The 21,325-nt window shown below is 36.1% G+C and overlaps 1 protein-coding gene across 11 annotated transcripts in view; it reads left to right on the top strand.

Moving 5' to 3' along the window:
* Positions 1-21,325, top strand: part of CEP170 (centrosomal protein 170) — a 142,112-nt gene that overhangs the window by 62,176 nt on the left and 58,611 nt on the right. For 10 of the 11 annotated variants that reach the window (XM_049713481.1, XM_049713506.1, XM_049713495.1 and 7 more), the window contains exons 5-7: positions 9,200-9,255; positions 9,352-9,514; positions 10,619-10,753. In XM_049713481.1, coding sequence (XP_049569438.1) covers positions 9,200-9,255; positions 9,352-9,514; positions 10,619-10,753 — 354 coding nt within the window. Of the gene's footprint in view, positions 1-9,199; positions 9,256-9,351; positions 9,515-10,593; positions 10,754-21,325 lie in introns of those variants that run through there. The other variant, XM_033414398.2, reaches the window with a different exon arrangement.

Genomic DNA, 21,325 nt, shown 5'->3' with positions numbered 1-21,325 from the left:
TCTGCCCAAAGTTCTTTGTTCTAACCAGAGAAATTGATTTGGAAAAGCAAGTAGTGAAATACCCAAGTTTAAGAAATGACTATAAACTCAGGAGGTATAGTAAAATGCTGCAGTAATCAAGATAAACTTTAGAAGGAGGTAATATATCTCCAGATAGCCAGAAATGTAGCAGGTAAGGAAGCCTAAGCTCATTTATTTTACAATTATTTATTAAATGTCTCCCACGTGCCAGGCACAGTCCCTGCAGTCTGGGGTACAGTACTAAATAAAACAGACCACAGTCTCTGTCCTCCTGGAGCTTATACTTTAATGGGGTTGGAGGGAACTGACAGCACGCACAAAAAGGATAATAGAGGGCGATAAATTCTGTGGAGAAAAAGTGTGAATGGGAGACAGAGAGCTACTGCTGGTGAGTGAGAAGTTATAATTTTAAAAAGGCTGGGCTTCCCTGGTGGCGCAGTGGTTGAGTCCGCCTGCCGATGCAGGGGACACGGATTCGTGCCCCGGTCCGGGAAGATCCCACATGCCGCGGAGCGGCTAGGCCCGTGAGCCATGGCCACTGGGCCTGCGCGTCCAGAGCCTGTGCTCCGCAATGGGAGAGGCCACAACAGTGAGAGGCCTGCGTACCACAAAAAAATAAATAAATAAAAATAAAAAGGCTATTCATGAAGACTTCACTAAGAAGCCAGCAATGGAGCAGGTAAAGACACTGGCCTTATGGATCTATCTGGGGAAACTTCTCTTCAAGCAGATAGAAGAGTTAAGTGCAAGACTTAAACCAGGAGCATGTTTGCCATATTTGAGGAACAGCCTTAGAAGTCAGTGTGACTGGAGCCAGTGAAGAGTAGGAGAATATGGGGAGCCAGAGTGTATCACCCTAAATAGGCCACTATAAGAATTTTGGCTTTTACTTTAAGTGAAATGGGGAGCCATTAGAGGGTTTGATCAGAGGAGTGATGTGATAATGACTTATATGTTTAAAAGAATCCTCTGGTTACTCTTTTTCAAAGACTAAGGGGTTAAGTGGGCAGCAGTGAAAAGAGGGAGACCAGTTAGGAGGCTGTTACAGTAGTTGGCAGTAGTTCCAAGTGAGCAATAATGGAGATTTGGACCAGGGTGACAGAAGCAGAGGTAGTGAGAAATGATAGAATTCTGTGCATATGTTGAAGATGGAGCCAGTAATATTCTTGATTAGATTGGGTGTAGACTAAGAGAAAAGAGTCAAGGATGAACCCAAGACTGTACAGTTGATATAAACAATTAGAAAAGTGGAGTCACCATTACACAGCATATCCTGTGGGTAGAGCAGATATTGTGGAGAAAATGGGAAGAATATTCCCCCAAATCCATTTAAATTTGGTTTAATTGAATTCGGTTTAATCGAATTTTGCTGTTACTGTTTTCTTTTTGATTTCTGTCTTTATTAATTTCTTCTAGGTGAAAGCTGAGATAATTCAAGATCTTTCTTTTCTAATATAGGCATTTAGTGCTATAAAATTTCCCCTAAGTACAGGCATACCTTGGAGATATTATGGTTTCAGTTGCAGAGCCCTGCAATATTGCAAAAAGCCAGTCACACAAATTTTTTGGTTTCCCGATGAGTATGAAAGTTATGTTTATGAACAACTTTGGAGTCTATTAAGTGTGCAATAGCATTATGTCTAAAAAATTTGTATATACCTTAATTTAAAAATACTTTATTGCTAAAAAATGTTAACTATCATCTGAGCCTTCAGCGAGTCCTGATCTTTTTACTGGTGCAGGGTCTTGTCTCAGTGTTGACGGCTGCTGACTGATCAGGGTGGTGGCGGCTGAAGGTTGGGGTGGCTGTGGCCATTTCTTAGAATAAGACAACAGTGAAGTTTGTCACATCGATTGACTCTTCCCTTCAAGAACAATTTTTCTGTAGTTCACAATGCTGTTTCATAGCATTTTCTCCACAGTAGAACTTCTTTCAAAATTGGAGTCAGTCCTCTCAAATCCTGTTGCTGCTTTATCAACTGAGTTTATGCATTATTCTGAATACTTTGTTGTCATTTCAAAATCTTCACAGCATCTTCATGAGGAGGAGTTTCCATCTCAAGAAACCATTTTCTGGGACTTCACTGGTGGTCCAATGGTTAAGACTCTGCACTTCCAGTGCAGAGGGAGCAGGTTCGATCCCTGGTCAGGGAAGTTCCGCATGCCGAACAGTGCAGCCAAAAAACAAACAAAAAGAAACCACTTTCTTTGCTCCTTCATAGGAAGCAACTCCTCATGCGTTCAAGTTTTATCATGAGATTGCAGCAATTCACTCACATCTTAAGGCTCCACTTCTAAATTCTAGTTTTCTTGCTGTTTCCACCACATCTGCAGTTACTTGTTGCACTGAAGTCTTGAACCGCTCAAAGTCACCCATGGGGGTTGGAATCAACTTCTTCCAAACTCCTGTTAATGTTGATATTTTAATCTCTTCCCATGAATCATGAATGTTCTTAATGGCATCTGGAATGGTGAGTCTTTTCCAGAAGGTTTTCAATTGACTTTTCCCAGATCCATCAGAGGAATCACTGTATATGGCAGCTTTATGAAATGTATTTATTCAATAATAAGACTTGAAAGTTGAAATAGCTCCTTGATCCATGGGCTGCAGAATGGATGTTGTTGTTAGCAGGCATGAAAACAACGTTAATCTTGTACATCTCCATCAGAGCTCTTGCATGGCCCGGTGCATTGTCATGGAGTAGAAATATTTTGAAAGGAATCTTTTTCTGAGCAGTAGGTCTCAAACAGTAGGCTTAAAATATTCATTAAATCATGTTGTAAACAGATGTGCTGTCATCCAGGCTTTATTGTTCCACTGACAGAGCACAGACAGAGTAGATTTAGCATAATTCTTAAGGGCCCTAGGATTTTCAGAATGGTAAGTAAGCATTGGCTTCAACTTAAAGTCACCAGCTGCATTAGCCCCTAACAAGAGAGTCATCTTGCCCTTTTAAGCTTTGAAGCCAAGGCATTGACTTCTTCTCTCTAGCTATGAAAGTCCTAGAGGGCATCTTCTTCCAAAGACTGCTTTGTCTACACTGAAAATCTGTTGTTTATTGTAGTCACCTTCAGTATAATTCTTAGCTAAATCTTCTGGATAACTCACTGTAGCTTCTACATCAGCACTTGCTGCTTCACTTTGCAATTTTATGTTATGGAGACAGCTTCTTTTCCTTAAACCTCATGAACCAACTTCTGCTACCTTCACACTTTTCTTCTGTAGTTTCCTCACCTCTCTCAGCCTTCATTGAAGAGAGTTAGGGCCTTGCTCTGGATTAGACTTTGGCCTAAGAGAATGTTGTGGTCTGATCTTCTTTTCAGACCACTCATACTTACTCCATGTTAGCAATGAGGCTATTTAGCTTTCTTATCATTCATGTGGTCACTAGAGGAGCACTTTTAATTTCCCTCAAGAACTTTCCCTCTTCATTCACAATTTGGCTGACTGCAGGAGGCCTAGCTTTGGTTCTGTCTTGGCTTTTGACATGCCTTCCTCACTAAGTTCAGTCACTTCTAGCTTTTAACTTAAAGTGAAAGATGTGTGACTCTTCATTTCACTTGAATATTTAGAGGTTATCATAGGGTTATTAATTGGCCTAATTTCAATGTCATTGTGTCTTAGGGAATAGGGTGGCCTGAGGAGAGGAACGGAATGGCCAGTTGGTAGACCAGTCAGAACTTGCACAACATCTGTCAATTAAATTCACCATCTTACATGGGTGAGGTTCATGGTGCCCCAAAACAATTACAATAGTAACATCAAAGATCACTGATGACAGATCACCATAATAAATATAAAAATAATGAAAACGTTTGAAATATCGTGAGAATTACCAAAATGTGATACAGAGACACAAAGTGAGCAAATGCTGTTAGAAAAATGGCTCTGATAGACTTGCTGGGTGCAGGGTTGCCACATACCTTCAGTTTGTGAAAAACACAGTATCTGCAAAGCACAATAAATGGAAGTGCAATAAAACAACGTATGCCTGTACTGCTTTAACATGCAAGATACTTTCTAGTTTCTCTTTTGATCTTTGCATCATTGGGTTATTTAATCTTTGTTACTAAGTTTCTAAATATTTGGAGATTTTTCCCAGAGACTTTGTTATTAATTTCTAATTTAATCCCATAGTGGTCAGGAACATACTATGTATATCTCAAATCCTGTCCTGTCACCCAGAATATATCTAGTCTATCTGGGTAAATGTTCTCTATGTACTTGAAAAGAATGTGTATTCTACTGTTTTTGGTTGGAGTATTCTATTAATGTCAGGCCAGGTTAGTTGGTAGTGTTGTTCGCATCTTCTGTATTTTACTGATTTGTTGTCTACTTGTTCTATCAATTTTTGAGAAAGAGATATTGAAATCTCGGGCTATAATTGGGTTTGTTTCTCCTTGCAGAAGTTTTTGCTTCATGTAATTTGAAACTCTGTTATTAGTTATGTAAACATTTAGAATTATTGTGTCCTCTTGATGAGTTGATCCCCTTTATAAAATGACCTGCTTTGTCTGTGATAATATTATTTTTTGCTCTGAAATCTGGTTTGTCTAGACATTCGTTTTGGATTGGTGTTAGCCTGGAATATCTCTTGCATTCTTTTACTTTTAACCTATTGTCTCTACATTTGAATTAGGCAGCATATAGTTGGTCTTACTATTTCATTCAATCTGATCATTTCTGCCTTCATTTGGGGATTTAGAGCATTCACATTTAATGATGTGGTTAGACTTAAATCTATCATCTAGACATTTGTGCTCGATTTGCCCCATTTTTTTTCTTTTTCTCTTAATTAATTTTGGATTATTTGAACCTTTTTTAGGATTTCATTCTGTCTCTTTTGTTAGCTTATTACTGTAGCACTTTTTAAATATTTTAGTGGTTGTTTTAAGATTTATAATTTTATCCTTAATTTTAAGCTGTATCTTCAAGTGACATTATACCACTTCACGTATAGTGTAAGAGCGTTACAGTAGTATACTTTCATTTCTTCTGTCCTGACCTTTGTGCTATGGTTGTCATACATTTCATTTTTATATGTGTTACAAATCCCATTCTACACTGTTATCAGTAAAACATCAGTTATCTTTTAAAGAGATTTAAATAATAAGAAAAATATCTTAAGATTTTTATGGCCATTGTACTCTTATATCTTAAACCAATGTAGCTACCATTTCTTGTGTTCTTCATCCTTTTTTATAGATCCATGTTTTCATCTAGTATCATTTTCTATGTAAAGAACTTCCTATAATATTTCTTATAGTATGGCTCTGCTGGTGATGAATTCTTTCATCTTTTTTATGTCTGGAAAAGCTTCACTTTAGTTACTGGAAGTTATTATTATTTTTTTTTTTTGCGGTACGCGGACCTCTTACTGTTGTGGCCTCTCCCATTGCGGAGCACAGGCTCCGGATGCGCAGGCTCAGCGGCCATGGCTCACGGGCCCAGCCGCTCCGCGGCATGTGGAATCTTCCCGGACCAGGGCACGATCCCGGTGTCCCCTGCATCGGCAGGCGGACTGTCAACCACTGTGCCACCAGGGAAGCCAACTGGAAGTTATTTTTGCTGGGCATAGAATTCTAAATGACATTTCTTTTCTTTCAGTTACTTTAAAGTTGTTGCTCCACTCACTGAATTCTCACTTGCATTGGTTCCCTTTTCCCCTGGTTTTGAGCAGTTTGATTATAATGTGCCTTTGTGTAGTTTTCTTCATGTTTCTTGTGCTTGAGGATTTTTGAGCTTCTTGGATATGTGGGTTAATACTTTTAATCAAATTTAGAAAAAATTTCAGCCATTATTTCTTCAGATCTTTTTTTTCTGTCCTCCCTATTTTTTTCCCGAAGACTTCACGTAAATGTATATTAGGCTACTTGAAGTTGTCTCCTAGCTTACTGAGGCTCTATTTATTATTTTTTAATAATTATCTGTTCTCTCTGCATTTCAATTTGGGTTGTTATTATTGTTTACTAAACTTTTCTTTGGCTGTGTCTAATCTGCAATTAACCCATCCAGTATAGTTTTCAGCTCTAGAAGTTCAATTTGGATTTTGTTTTTGGTATCTTCCAAGTCTCTACTTATTTTTTTTAAACAATATAATAACTGTGTTAACATGTTTGTTGACATCTGTGTCAGTTCTGGGTCAGTTTGATTTTTGGTTTTTTTTTTGCGGTATACGGGCCTCTCACTGTTGTGGCCTCTCCCGTTGTGGAGCACAGGCTCCGGACGCGCAGGCTCAGCGGCCGTGGCTCACGGGCCTAGCCGCTCTGCGGCATGTGGGATCTTCCCGGACTGGGGCACGAACCCGCGTTCCCTGCATCGGCAGGCGGACTCTCAACCACTGCGCCACCAGATAATCCCCTGGGTCAGTTTTGATTGATTTTTGCATTCACTGTAAGTTTTGACTGAATGGCAGACATTGTGAATTTTTACCTTGTTGAGTATTATATGTATTTTTGGATTCCTATAAATATTTTTGAGCTTTGTTCTGGGAAACAGGTTACTTGGAAACAATTTCATTATGTTGAGTCTTGCTTTTAAGATTTGTTAGGCTTCTAAGATTAGTCTGTGGTTAATTAATTCCCCACTACAGAGGCAAGGTCTTCCTGTGTACTCTGCTGTAGGGGTCAGCAAAACTATTGGTAAATCTGACTCTCAGGCTGTATTTGTAAATAAAGTTTTATTGGCACACAGCGATATACACTCATATATTTCTATGGCCACTTTTATACTACCACAGCAGAGTTGAGTAGTTGCAACAGAGATCATATGGCCCTCAAAACCTAAAATGTTTAGTTTACTGTCTGCCCCTTTTTAGAAACAATTTGCCAATCCCTGCTTTATCCAGTGGCTCATGATACCTGAGGTTTTCCAGCTTGGCTGTTGTAATTAGACACTATTTCTGGCCCTGCTTGAGCACTGGGCACTCTAATACTTTCAAGTGGTTCTTGTCCCAGTCGTTTCTCAAATGAATGTGCTGATCAGTATTCAGCTGAATACTTGAGCAAGTCCCTGTAACAGTCTCTGGAATTATATCTCTGTGAAGCTCTCTTCTCTTCAGTAGTCAGTCCCATGAACCTTGGTCTCCCTAGACTCTCAACCCTCTGTCTTCCACAGCTCAGAGAGTGCCAGGTTCTGCCTGGATTACCCATTCCTGCAGTGTGACTTGGAAGCTCTCTTAAGGTAGTGAGTTGGGGCAGTGATTGCGCTCACTTTGCTTTGTTCCTCTTCACTCAAGACTTCAAAGGTCTTTTGTTACCTGGTGTTGATTGTCTTGCAGACCATTGTTCTATGTATTTTGTCTGGTTTTCAGTTGTTTCTTATTTAAAGAAATGTGGAAATAATCTATAAAGATTAATGATTTTTAGTAAGGAAGATTTAAGTAAGCATGTAACTTTTTTCTGTAATTTTTTGAGATATAATTGACATACAACTATAGTTAATATTACTGTATTGTATATTTTGTAACTTATTGACATCATAAGTAATTGTACCTTAGATTGTCATTTTTCTGAATTAACCAAGTTAGAAACAGTTACCTGGGTCCATACCACTAGGAAGATAGTAGCTTTGGAGGGAAAAGCTGAGGTTAGGGCAGTCTCAAAATCTCGTAGTCATACCAGAGTTCTCAGGTAAATTCATGACCTAAACAGAAGGAATTTTGAGGGCTTTGGTGCCCCACACAGGAATTTTTTTGTAAGGTAAAGTGTGTGAACCTATGAGTTACACCCTCTTATAAGTTTTCCTTGATCTTAAAAAAGTCTAAATCTAAAGAGAATACCCCAGACTAGCCTTGAGGAGTAGCCTTAAAAGCTCTCCCAGGAGAATCTAGAAGCATCAGAAAACACAACAGGCTAAAATCATTTGTTTCCCATTGAAAGAAATAGAAATGGCTTTCAATATTTTTAAGATGCTGTGTTTAACATTGAAAATGTAAGAATGCTATGAATCTTCTCCAGCTGTTAATAAGTTTCTTGGGGGTAAAACAAAGTTACTAGATTTTTACTTTTTATTAGCTATACTTAGTTATGAACTGTATATTGTCATATATACCAACAAATGTGTATCAGCATATGTACATAACAAAAAAGGAAAATTTTATTACTTCACAGTTATAGGAAGCAGTGTAAACTGATAGGAAACCCCTGGACCTGGTATTCATTTGACGAGATTGTTATCTTGGGTTCTGCCCCGTTAGTCCTCAAGTTCCTCTTCTATAGAATGGGAAGGTGGGTTAATGGAATTGAACAGGATTCTCAAAGCGCTTTACAATTCTAGAAAATTCTGAGTTTTTATTATTTTAATGAGTAGAACTATGGGTCAAATACTCGTTAACAAATTTACTGCTTGTTATGCATGGAAAGTCTGTTTTTCTCCCACGTGGTAATTAAAGCTTTCTACCCTTGAAGTCTTGGGTGCTCTGAATTGGTAAAGAAGACTAGAATTTACTATGTGGTTATAAAAGTCCTTTCATTACGGGGTTAAGTAATGGTGAGAAATGTGACCTCTACTGTTTAGTGAAAGATCTTTTTAATATACAGAGGCATTGTTCTTTTTGGTATAATAATGAAAGCATTCATTATATCTAGCTTTTGGTTCTAATCTGTATAGAATCAGTTGTTTGATAATGTAGTATGACCCTGATTGCAATTCATGGGGGGAAGGAGTGGTTGTAGTTGCTGTTAAGATCCTAATTATAGCATTTCTTTTGCACTTTCAAGATGAACTTCATTTTATCAATGCTTGTGAAGAAGGAGTAATTGAATTCCTTCAGGATTTACTGTTGGGTAATCACTGATGACGTACTTCTTTTTAGATTTTTGTGATTAGCTATCAATATAATTTGATCCAGCTGCTTTCTCTTTGTGGTCATATTATTGTTAGTGAGAACTGAAAATGTCTTTTGTGCTTCAGTTAATCATCCAGTTATTTGCTTCTTGAAGGCCATGATTACCTAAGTTTAGAATTACTTGCTAGATTTTAAGATTTTATTTAGTCTTTAAAAATGAAAAGTTTTATATTTGTGAGCATATTTTAACATTTAATTCTTAAAGGGAATATAGTCATTCTACTGTAACTACCTGTAGAAAATAGGACAATTTCTATATTATCTTTGATCATTTTAAGCTTGATTATCAGAATTTTGAAATTATATTCTTCCTTAGCCCTGTTTACATACAAATCTTTTCACTGTAGTACGAGGAGAAATGAGGGTCCCTGAAGAAGCTCTAAAGGTAAAAAGTTTTTACTTATTTCTTTTGTAAATCTACCATTTACTAGGGTTGATTTCACTCATGTATATTTCACTTCCATTTTAAAATGTTTTATAGCATGAGAAGTTTACCATTCAGCTTCAATTGTCCCAAAAATCTTCAGAATCAGAATTATTGAAATCTGCATGTGCCAAAAGCATAGATTCAAAGGTAGCAGATACTGCGGCAGAAGTGCCGCACAAAGCTACAGAAGCACTAAAATCTGAGGAAAAAGCCATCGGTAAGTTAACCTCTTTCAAAATATCATATATATACTCAGTTATGAAGAAATTGCATGCTTTGTTCTCAAAAGCTTGGCCATATCCTTATAAAAATAATTAATGATAATAATGACAATTTCAGAGTGGGTTTTAATACAGCCAGTGCTTCATTAGAAAGCATTATAAAACATATAATTATATGGCAGTTGTATGTAGGTGCGTTTAATATGTTTAAATATTTGAAGAAAATACATATATTTTGCCCTATAGTATTTTTATTATTTCATGTTTGCTACTTTTTTTTCTGCATTGTAACTGAAATGAATGAAAAGGAAATGTCCACTAATGCCTACATCATCATAATTATCGTATTTATAGTATTCCAGGAACTGTAAAAAATATTTTATATAGATAATCCCATTCATACAAAAGCAATTTTTAAAACTGCTAGACATTACCAGATTGCTCAAACATAAATCTGTTAGTCCAGTTAACAACTAGTTTAAATTTAATTACTGTGCAATGCCCTTAGGTTTTAAAAAAAAGTAAAAAACGGTCATTTATACCAAAATTTAGTTTTATCCTTCATATTTAGATTTATGAGCCATTTCTATATACCAAAGAACTAATTACACTTTGACAAAAAGCTATTGGGCTATAGCAGTTTACATTACTTAGATAATAGCCAGTGCAGAATTTCATTTATTTCATCATGTTCAATATTGAATGAGATTCACAAATACTAAGTTATTCAACTTAGAGTACTTTTCACCAATCTAGACTATACAGTTGACCCTTGAACAACACTGCTTTGAACTATGCAGGTCCACTTATATGCAGATTTTTTTTCAGTAGTAAACACTACAATACTACAGGATCCACCTTAGTTGAATCTACGAATGTGGAACTGCATATATGGGGGGACTGTGGATTTGGGAGGCTGACTATAAGTTATACTCGATTTTTCAACTGCAGGGAGGGTTGAGGCTCCTAACCCCGTGTTGTTCAGGGGTCACCTGTACTTTTTCATTTAATAAATCAACTGGGCAATTCTAGCATTCTGCAAAAGCATTTTTTTTTTCTGTTTCATATGCTTTAGACAGATTTTTCCCACCTCTTTCCAGATACTTCTGCTATGCCCCGTGGTACTCCATTATATGGGCAGCCATCATGGTGGGGGGATGATGAGGTGGATGAACAAAGAGCTTTCAAGTCAAATGGCAAGCCTGAAGAGAAAAATCATGAAACTGGAACATCAGGTAAAAAAATCTCAGACTGTGACATTAAGTAAGTATTTTAGGAAGAACTTATCATCGAAGCAAAAATCTGTCTACCCTTAAAAGAGATGTCTCCTATTCTTTAATATGTTAGAAATAGTTGATGAATGTTTTAATGACATTGTCATTTTAAATTAAATTTATTTATTATGAATGATTCTCTCAAAGTATTAATTCTAATATCTTTGTAAATCACTTTTATTTAAAATAGTTTTCCTTATTTAACTTATTTATGAGGGTGTTAAAACTTGATATATAGTTAAGTAATATAATTTGGCATTTTAAGTATTTTAAAATAATTTTTTAAATGTTTTAATTAGACCAAAATAGTAAATACAAACTAGTTTTGTGTGTTTTCATTAGATTCACAAACATATAATCATATTTTTAAATGAAAATTTATTATGTTCAAAATGTTGTATGAAGTTTAAAACTTCTTTAAAATCTCAGCGTGCCCAATTTGTTGGGGTATGGTAGCAACAAGATTAGCTGTTCGGCAGCCAGAATGAAGAAATAATTCTGGATCACATTCTCAGATTAATAGTCAAGGAACATAATCTTTTGTTGCTGGAGAAGTTTAGTAATGAACTAAGTGAAAAGCCAGAAAATCAAGATTTCCAGGAAATAAATGGAGCTATCAGTTGTGTGTCACATAAGGACTTGACGAGGACATCAACATTGAAGGATGAACAGCCAGTTTCCGTGATAATAGCAGATAAGGATTAGAACTGGAGGAATTAAATACAGGCAGCAGGGAGCAGTATGGAAAGCCAACTTTGACTCTGAGTCAAGGATAGATTCCATCAGAAGTTCTGTCAACTTTCTACCTTTGACCATAATTCTGCAAGGTAAATAAGAGATTTTTCTTAGCTGGAGAATAAGAGCACTGGTTCTTAAATATGCTCTAATTTTACCAGGGTACAAGTCTTAGAAAGCTGGCCTTATCAACTTGATCTTAAAGTGCCCAAAACTGAAAGTTGTGAACTTTGCAAATAAATTCCCATCTCAGTTTCCTTGTTTCTGTGGCCAACACGTTTTTTTCTTCATGTTCAAGCTCAGAAGCTTAGTATTATTTAGCATACCCTCAAATGCAAATAATAGAAATGCCACCTGAGACTAAACAGGAAGGAAATCTACTGGCTTAAATAAATAACAACCTCTTCAGGATTGGTTAATGCAGCATCTCAATGGTGTCATCAGCTAGCTATTTTCTCTCAGACTCTCTGCCCTTCTATTCACAGTGGCTGCATACTGAGGGAGTTTCCCCTCGTACTCATATGCTGCTTGCCAGTAGCAGTTGGAGTGCATGCTACTTTGATCACATCCAGTGGGAAATAGCAAAGATCGCTTCTAGAAGAACCCCTGGAAACCTTCCCCAAAGTTTTCAACACATTTGTCATCTCATTGGCCTCTCATGGGTTCAGGAGTAGGTCACCTGCTTATTTCTGAACCAATCCCTGGCAAGGGTTATGAGATTATTCTTAAGCCAATCGTACCCATCCTGAAGCTGAATATGGGGTTAGTTTTCCCCTAAGGCACATGAGCTGTATCAGGGAAGAGTTAAGAGATACCTGGGAATGTTGGAATTCTTTTAGGAGGGAGGAAAGGGAAATGGATTTTGGAAGGCAGTCAAGAATGTCTACTTTATATGAAATCTTTGTGTCTTCCCTTCCTTTCACCTCATCTATTATATTACCTACTTCTGTTGCCCTTTTTTTCCATTAAATCATAATTGAACTATTTCCAGTTTCAACCCTTCTGCAGTTCATTTTGTATAATAAATCTAAGCTGCCATTTTTTTCCTTTCTTTAAGAAACTACAGTAGCTTCCTTTTGCTTGCCAAATAGATATTATGTCAAAGCTCTCTCTAATTTTGTCCCACTTTCTTAGCCTTGTATCCCACTACCAGTTGTTCAGTGCTCTCTCCCAGTGCATTTCCACATAAATTAGACTAATTCTTGTCTGCTCTTCTCCCACAGACATGTATACACATAAATCAGGTAATATAAAATTCTAAAGGGTATGTCTGTTTATATATATTGCTAATACGTAACACTTTCCTTCAGTATTTTTGTGTATGCCTTCTCATCTAAACTGTAAGTTCCTTCAGGGATCACATATTATATTATCATTGTGTACTAGAGCCACCTAGGAGAAAGAGAGAGAGGAAGAGAGAGAAGGGGAGGGGGAGCGAGAGAGGAAGGAAGGGAGAGAAGGGAGAGTGAGAAAAAAAACAATGTACTAATAATTGGTGGTTAACTTAGAAGAAAACACAGCAGAATTTAACTGTTGCCAAATTCTGAAAATAATTGTGATACTGAGTTTATCTAGCCATTAAAGATCTTTCCACCCTCACACACAAAACAACTTTTGAAATCTGAAATACATATCTTCTAGGATACAGTCAATGTAATTACAATAAATGTAAATACAGTAAATGTAAATTTTGTCCTGGAGACAGAACCATGACTTATTAACAACAGCTAACACTTCAGTGGTGCTTCCTTTATCAAGACACTCTTCTTAGTGCCCTGCATATGTTTAATCATTTAATTCTCTCACAGCGATACCTAAAAGTAGTTACTGTTATCATCCCCATTTTATAAATAAGGAAACAGCGGCAAGGTGATGTGAATTTATTCACAAGGTCAGCCTGCTAGCAAATAGTGTAGCTGGGATTTGAACCCAGGTACCTGACTCTCGAGTCCATGCTCTTAACCACAGTTAACATTTCAGCAGTCATTACACACACACACACACACACACACACACACACACACACACACACAGAGTCACTCCAAAAGAATATACTTCGTAGAGTATAAAGATTAAAACAAGCACTCCAAAAACAAATTGACATAAAAAATTGATCTCTCGTACCTAAGTGTAAAGAAATGAATTTCAAACTGTGAAGCATCCAGTAGTAATTTCATCCATGTGAATGAAACTAAATTCTTAAATGATTACCAGCTTGTGTCGCGTGTCTCATTGAGTATCTTTTCTGCCAGATGACAAAAGCTGTCTCATAATCTTGGGATTATTTTTGAGTTAGAAGGAATTAAGTGATATATGTCTTTTGTTAAGTAGCTTGAAGCACTCTGTCAGATTCAGCTGATTAAAAGCCTTAATGAGAGTCTCATTTGCTTTCTTATATTAGTATGAGGATGTTATTGTTTCAGATTTATCATTTGTAGTTTTTTAAAATACAGGGTAAGAGAAACAGTTTACTAATCTGAAATAATTTATGATGCCAGCAGATATTGTAGAATCAAATTTGAAAATGTATATTGAATGCTATTTCACTTGGTCATTTTGAAATTAAGGTTTTTTTTAGTGTTTCAGATTATGAAATATAAATGATTAGTTTATTTGTGCTCTAAGCATGCTTTTTTGGTAAAAGCAAAAAGTGATTTGCTTCTTGGTTACCAATTTTTAGAATGTAAAATCTTAGTATTTATTTTGAAAGGTGAACATTCCAAAAATGATAATAGAGAATCTACTACCTAGTAACTTTCTGTGTCCCTTTCTGTGGGTCCATGTGTATCCAGAATCTCCTACCAATTTACCTTAAAGCCCAAAGAACCCTAGAAGCAAATATTAGAGCAATCAAGTTCTCCTGAAATTGTGTGAATATTTGAGTCCTATTAAAGGAGAATTTATCCTCATTTTAGTTCAGGTATGCTCTTCTACCTTCTAACTTGGTTTAAACGGTTTAAACATATTTTCGGTTACAACTAAAGGCCTTTAAGTGTTGCATACAGTTTGAAAAGGTGTGTACAACTGTGAAGAGTAGATTTTTGGCTCTTTTACACTGATTTTTAATCTAATTAAACTAAATTTGAAAACTTTTGAGTTGTAGTTCCTTTTTGGTAAAAGGAGTTTCCCAGTCTTTGTAATTTGAAGTACTTGAATATACTAGGATGGATATCTTAAGCAGAATTTGCCTTCATAATTATAGTCTTTATCATCTCGAAACAGCTTAATATTTCATTTAATTTAGTACAGAAGAATGAAGGGAACATATTTTCTGAATTATGTATGTTATAAAGTTCTCTGGAAGGTCACACAATCATAAAATACCTTAAGAATTTAAGGATATTGCTCTTCTGATTTAGATAAACATAATTAATTCTAGCATAATCAGTTATTAAATACTTTTAAATATCTAGCAGTTGAGATTAATAATAAACTATTGGTATAAATAAAATATTAGCATTTTAGTATATAATTTAGTTTAGTATAAACAAAATAGGTTTTGAATAGAAATACATGTTAAATTCATAAATTTCAGAATATGTTTCGTCAGTGTACTGAGACAGGAAAGCTGTTTTATTTTTCTATATTAATTTAGAAGACCCCTAATAATTTTTCTAGTGGGCGTACAATTCCCATACATACTAGGCCCACACTTGATCTGGTTTTATCATCTTCAGAGAAATGAATTCCTCTACATAATGAATTTTCCAGATGACTGAACTTTACTTTTACAACTGAAATTTTTTTTAAGTTTAACCATTTCCTATATTTCTATTAAATGAATTACCCATGTCATTGCCTTCTTAAGCACAGAAGGCTGAATATAATTTAAGTGTTTGCTTTATGACTCAGAAGCATCATTATGAACATCAGTGATTGAACTATGATACATTACAGTGATGCCTTTGGGAGACTTGAAGTATGTAAGACTGTTTGCTCCATATACTGAATGAATGGTTCTGAACTACTGTTTTTGAGCCATGTGTCTGCTCTTGATTGTTTTTTGTCTTATCTCGACCACTTGACTCTTCTTAGTGCAATATGTCTGACCTTAATCCTTGCTTTTACATCTCCTCCAGATTTGCCATATATAATCTGAGTAAATAGTCAAAAAAGGTTCTCAATGAAGGACTTTCCTGGTAGTAAAGATCACAGATATGATGATATAGGTGTTGTCATATCTGTCTTGGGTTTTTTATTTTAGAGTTAGATTTTTGGTTTTAGTTTCTTGTTTCCCTAATTAGCTATGTTGAAGAGTTGGGGGAGGAAAAGTAAGAGAAACATTTATTTTTGTGCCTACTTTGTGCCAGACTTTTTGTGGATAACTTATCTCACTGAATCTTCACAGCAATCTTATGGGTAGATATTATTTTCTCATTTAACAATGAAGAAAATGAGAATTAAGGACTGACAGAGACAGGACTTACCTGATTTCAAATCTTCTCCCTACCTTCCACTAATCATATCATATATGCTGCCTTACCACTCTGTTGTGCTGCTTGACATTGTTAGATAAGCGATTTCTGGTTAAATTAGGTGTTAACTTGTATAAGTCTCAGGGTTTCTAGTCCTTGGAGTAAAGGCAGTTTTGAAGTAGGACTAACTTAGGAAATAATAATCTTAAACATAGTTATGTGCAGTTGTTGATCTCTGCTTTTTTAATGTGTTATAATGTGAAAGCATATTAAAAGCATGTCAGTATTAACTGTGAAGTTTTTTTCACAAGGGAGGAAAATTGGGAACATACTCATTTGAATCGTGAATAAATGCTATACCCCTGGGCCAGCTTTTTGTAGTTATTGCTTCATAGTTCAGCTACATCATTTTATTTGGGTATTCAGGAAAGGGTAGTAGGAAACTACTAACCCTTGTCCTCAGGGTTACTCTGTTACCTGTAAGGATGTGGAGAGCAAAATGAATGAATGAATGAATGAATAACGATAGATAGATAGGATAGGTTTGCTTATTTATTTATTTAGCATCTTTATTGGAGTATAATTGCCTTACATTGTGTTAGCTTCTGCTGTATGACGAAGTGAATCAGCTGTATGTATACTTATATCCCCATATCCCCTCCCTCTTACGTGTCCCTCCCTCCCCTCTAGGTGGTCACAAAGCACCGAGCTGATCTCCCTGTGCTATGTGGCTGCATCCCACTAGCTGTCTGTTTTACATTTGGTAGTGTATATATGTCCATGCCACTCTCTCACTTCGTCCTAGCTTATCGTTCCTTCTCCCCATGTCCTCAAGTCCATTCTCTATGTCTGCATCTTTATTCCTGTTCTGCCCCTAGGTTCTTCAGAACTTTTTTTTTTTTTAGATTCCATATATACATGTTAGCATATGGTATTTGTTTTTCTCTTTCTGACTACTTCACTCTGTATGACAGTCTCTAGGTCCATCCACCTCACTACAAATAACTCAATTTCGTTTCTTTTTATGGCTGAGTAATATTCCATTCTGTATATGTGCCACATCTTCTTTATCCATTCATCTGTAGATGGACACTTAGGTTGCTCCCATGTCCTGGCTATTGTAAATAGTGCTGTAGTGACCATTGTGGTACATGACTTTTTTTGAATTATGCTTTTCTCACGGTATATGCCCAGTAGTGGGATTGCTGGGTCACATGGTACTTCTATTTTTAGTATTTTAAGGAACCTCCATACTGTTCTCCATAATGGCTGTATCAATTTACGTTCCCACCAACAGTGCAAGAGTGTTCCCTTTCCTCCACACCCTTTCCAGCATTTATTGTTTGTAGATTTTTTGAAGATGGCCATTCTGACCAGTGTGAGGTGATACCTCATTGTAGTTTTGATGTGCATTTCTCTAATGATTACTGATGCTGAGCATCCTTTCATGTGTTTGTTGGCAATCTGTATATCTTCTTTGGAGAAATGCCTATTTAGGTCTTCTGCCCTTTTTTGGATTGGGTTCTTTGTTTTTTTGATATTGAGCTGTGTGAGCTGCTTGTATATTTTGGAGATAACGCTTTGTCAGTTGCTTCATTTGCAAATATTTTCTCCCATTCTAAGGCTTGTCTTTACATCTTGTTTACGGTTGCCTTTGCAGTGCAAAAGCTTTTAAGTTTCGTTAGGTCCCATTTGTGTGTTTTTGTTTTTATTTCCATTTCTCTAGGAGGTGGGTCAAAAAGGATCTTGCTGTGATTTATGTCATAGCATGTTCTGTGTTTTCCTCTAAGAGTTTGATAGTGTCTGGCCTTACATTTAGGCCTTTAATGCGTTTTGAGTTTATTTTTGTGTATGTGTTAGGGAGTGTTCTAATTTCATTCTTTCACATGTAGCTGTCTAGTTTTCCCAGCACCACATATTGAAGAGGCTGTCTTTTCTCCATTGTATATTCTTGCCTCCTTTATGAAAGATAAGGTGACCATATGTGCGTGCGTTTATCTCTGGGCTTTCTATCCTGTTCCATTGATCTATATTTCTGTTTTTGTGCCAGTACCATACTGTCTTGATGACTGTAGATTTGTAGTATAGTCTGAATTAAGGGAGCCTGATTCCTCCAGCTGTGTTTTTCTTTCTCAAGATTGCTTTGGCTCTTCGGGGTCTTTTGTGTTTCCACACAAATTGTGAAATTTTTTATTCTAATTCTGTGAAAAATGCCATTGCTAGTTTGATAGGGATGGCATTGAATCTGTAGATTACTTTGGGTAGTAGAATCATTTTCACAATTTTGACTTCTCCAGTCCAAGAACATGGTATATCTCTCCATCTGTTTGTGTCATCTTTAATTTCTTTTATCAGTGTCTTATAGTTTTCTGCATACAGGTCTTTTGTTTCCTTAGGTAGGTTTATTCCTAGCTATTTTATTCTTTTTGTTGCAATGGTAAGTTGCAATGGGAGTGTTTCCTTAATTTCTCTTTCAGATTTTTCATCATTAGTGTATAGGAATGCAAGCGATTTCTGTGCATTAATGTTGTATCCTGCTACTTTACCAAATTCATTGATTAGCTCTAGTCGTTTTCTAGTAGCATCTTTACGATTCTCAGTGTATAGTATCATCTCATCTGCAAACTGACAGTTTTACTTCCTCTTTTCTGATTTGGATTCCTTTTATTTCTTTTTCTTCTCTAATTGCTGTAGCTAAAATTTCCATAACTATGTTGAATAATAGTGGTGAGAGTGAGCAACCTTGTCTTGTTCCTGATCTTAGAGGAAATGGTTTCAGTTTCTCACCACTGAGAACAATGTTGGCTGTGGGTTTGTCATATATGGACTTTATTATGTTGAGGTAAGTTCCCTCTATGCCCACTTTCTTCAGAGTTTTTATCATAAATGTGTGTTTAATTTTGTCGAAAGCTTTTTCCTGCATCTGCTGAGATGATCATATGGTTTTTCTGCTTCAGTTTGTTAATATGGTTTATCACATTGATTGATTTGCATATATTGAAGAGTCCTTGCATTCTTGGGATAAACCCCACTTGATAATGGTGTATGGTCCTTTTAATGTGCTGTTGGATTCTGTTTGCTAGTATTTTGTCGAGGATTTTTGCATCTGTGTTCATCAGTGATATTGGCTTGTCATTTTCTTTTTTTGTGGCATCTTTGTCTGGTTTTGGTATCTGGGTGACAGTGCCCTCATAGAATGAGTTTGGGAGTGTTCCTCCCTCTAGTATATCTTGGAAGAGTTTGAGTAGGACAGGGGTTAGCTCTTCTGTAAATGTTTGATAGAATTCGCCTGTGAAGCCATCTGGTCCTGGGCTTTTGTTTGTTGGATGATTTTTAATCACAGTTTCAATTTCAGTGTTTGTGATTGGTCTGCTTATATTTTCTATTTCTTCCTGGTTCAGTCTCTAAAGGTTGTGCTTTTCTAAGAATTTGTCCATGACTTCCAGGTTGTCCATTTTATTGGCATAGTGTTGCTTGTAGTAATCGCTCATGATCCTTTGTATTTCTGCAGTGTCAGTTGTTACTTCTCCTTTTTCATTTCTAATTCTGCTGATTTGAGTCTTCTCCCTTTTTTTCTCGATGTGTCTGTCTAATGGTTTATCAATTTTGTTTATCTTCTCAAAGAACCAGCTTTTAGTTTTATTGATCTTTGCTATTGTTTCCTTCATTTCTTTTTCATTTATTTCTGATCTGATATTTATGATTTCTTTCCTTCTACTAACTTTGGGGGTTTTTTGTTCTTCTTTCTCTGATTGCTTTAGTTGTAAGTTTAGGTTGTTTATTTGAGATGTTTCTTGTTTCATGAGGTAGGATTGTATTGCTATAAACTTCCTTCTTAGAACTGCCTTTGCTGCATCCCATAGGTTTTCGATCATCATGTTTTCATTATCATTTGTTTTTAGGTATTTTGTGATTTCCTCTCTGATTTGTTCAGTGATCTCTTGGTTGTTTAATCGCATATTGTTTAGCCTCCATGTGTTAGTAGTTTTACAGTTTTTTTCCTGTAATTGATATCTAGTCTCATAGCACTGTGGTCAGAAAAGATACTTGATATTATTTCCATTTTCTTAAAGTTACCAAGGCATGATTTGTGACCCAAGATATGATCTATCATGGAGAGTGTTCCATGAGCACTTGAGAAGAAAGTGTATTCTGTTGCTTTTGGATGGAATGTCCTATAAATATCCATTAAATCCATCTTGTGTAATGTATCATTTAAAGCTTGTATTTCCTTATTTATTTTCGTTTTGGTTGATCTGTCCATTGGTGAAAGTGGGGTGTTACGGTTCCCTACTATGATTGTGTTACTGTCGATTTCCCCTTTTATGGCTGTTAGCAATTGCCTGTGTATTGAGGTGCTCCTATGTTGGGTGCATAAATATTTACAATTGTTATATCTTCCTCTTGGATTGATCCCTTGATCATTATGTAGTGTCTTCTTTGTCTCTTGTAATAGTCTTTATTTTAAAGTCTATTTTGTCTGATATGAGAATTGCTACTGCAGCTTTCTTTTGATATCCATTTGCATGGAATATCTTTTTCCATCCCCTCTCTTTCAGTCTGTACGTTTTCCTAGGTCTGAAGTGGGTCTCTTTAGACAGCATATATACGGGTCTTGTTTTTGTATCCATTCATCCAGTTTGTGTCTTTTGGTTGGAGCATTTAATCCATTTATATTTAAGGTAATTGTTGATATGTATGTTCCTATTCCCATTTTCTTAATTGTTTTTGCTTTGTTATTGTAGGTCTTTTCCTTCTCTTGTGTTTCCTGCCTAGAGAAATTCCTTTAACATTTGTTGTAAAGCTGGTTTGGTGGTGCTGAATTCTCTTAGCTTTTGCTTGTCTTAAAGGTTTTAATTTCTCTGTTGAATCTGAATGAAATCCTTGCTAGGTAGAGTAATCTTGGTTGTAGGTTTTTCCTCTTCATCACTTTAAGTATGTCCTGCTTCTCCCTTCTGGCTTGCAGAGTTTCTGCTGAAATATCAGCTGTTAACCTTATGGGGATTCCCTTGTATGTTATTTGTTGTTTTTCCCTTGCTGCTTTCAGTATTTTTTCTATGTATTTAATCTTTGATAATTTGATTAATATGTATCTTGGCATGTTTCTCCTTGGATTTCTCCCCTATGGGAGTCTCTGTGCTTCCTGGATTTGATTGACTATTTCCATTCCCATATTAGGGAAGTTTCCAACTATAATCTCTTCAATTGTTTTCTCAGTTCCTTTCTTTTTCTCTTCTTCTTCTGGAACCCCTATAATTCGAATGTTGGTGTGTTTAATGTTGTCCCAGAGGTCTCTGAGACTGTCCTCAATTCTTTTCATTCTTTTTTCTTTATTCTGCTCTGCGGTAGTTATATCCACTATTTTATCTTCCAGCTCACTTAT

The sequence above is a fragment of the Orcinus orca genome, chromosome 1, assembly GCF_937001465.1.
Source record: "Orcinus orca chromosome 1, mOrcOrc1.1, whole genome shotgun sequence".
Classification (NCBI taxonomy): domain Eukaryota; kingdom Metazoa; phylum Chordata; class Mammalia; order Artiodactyla; family Delphinidae; genus Orcinus; species Orcinus orca.
Note: the sequence above shows the minus strand (reverse complement) of the source record. Positions and strands in the feature narration are given on the sequence as shown.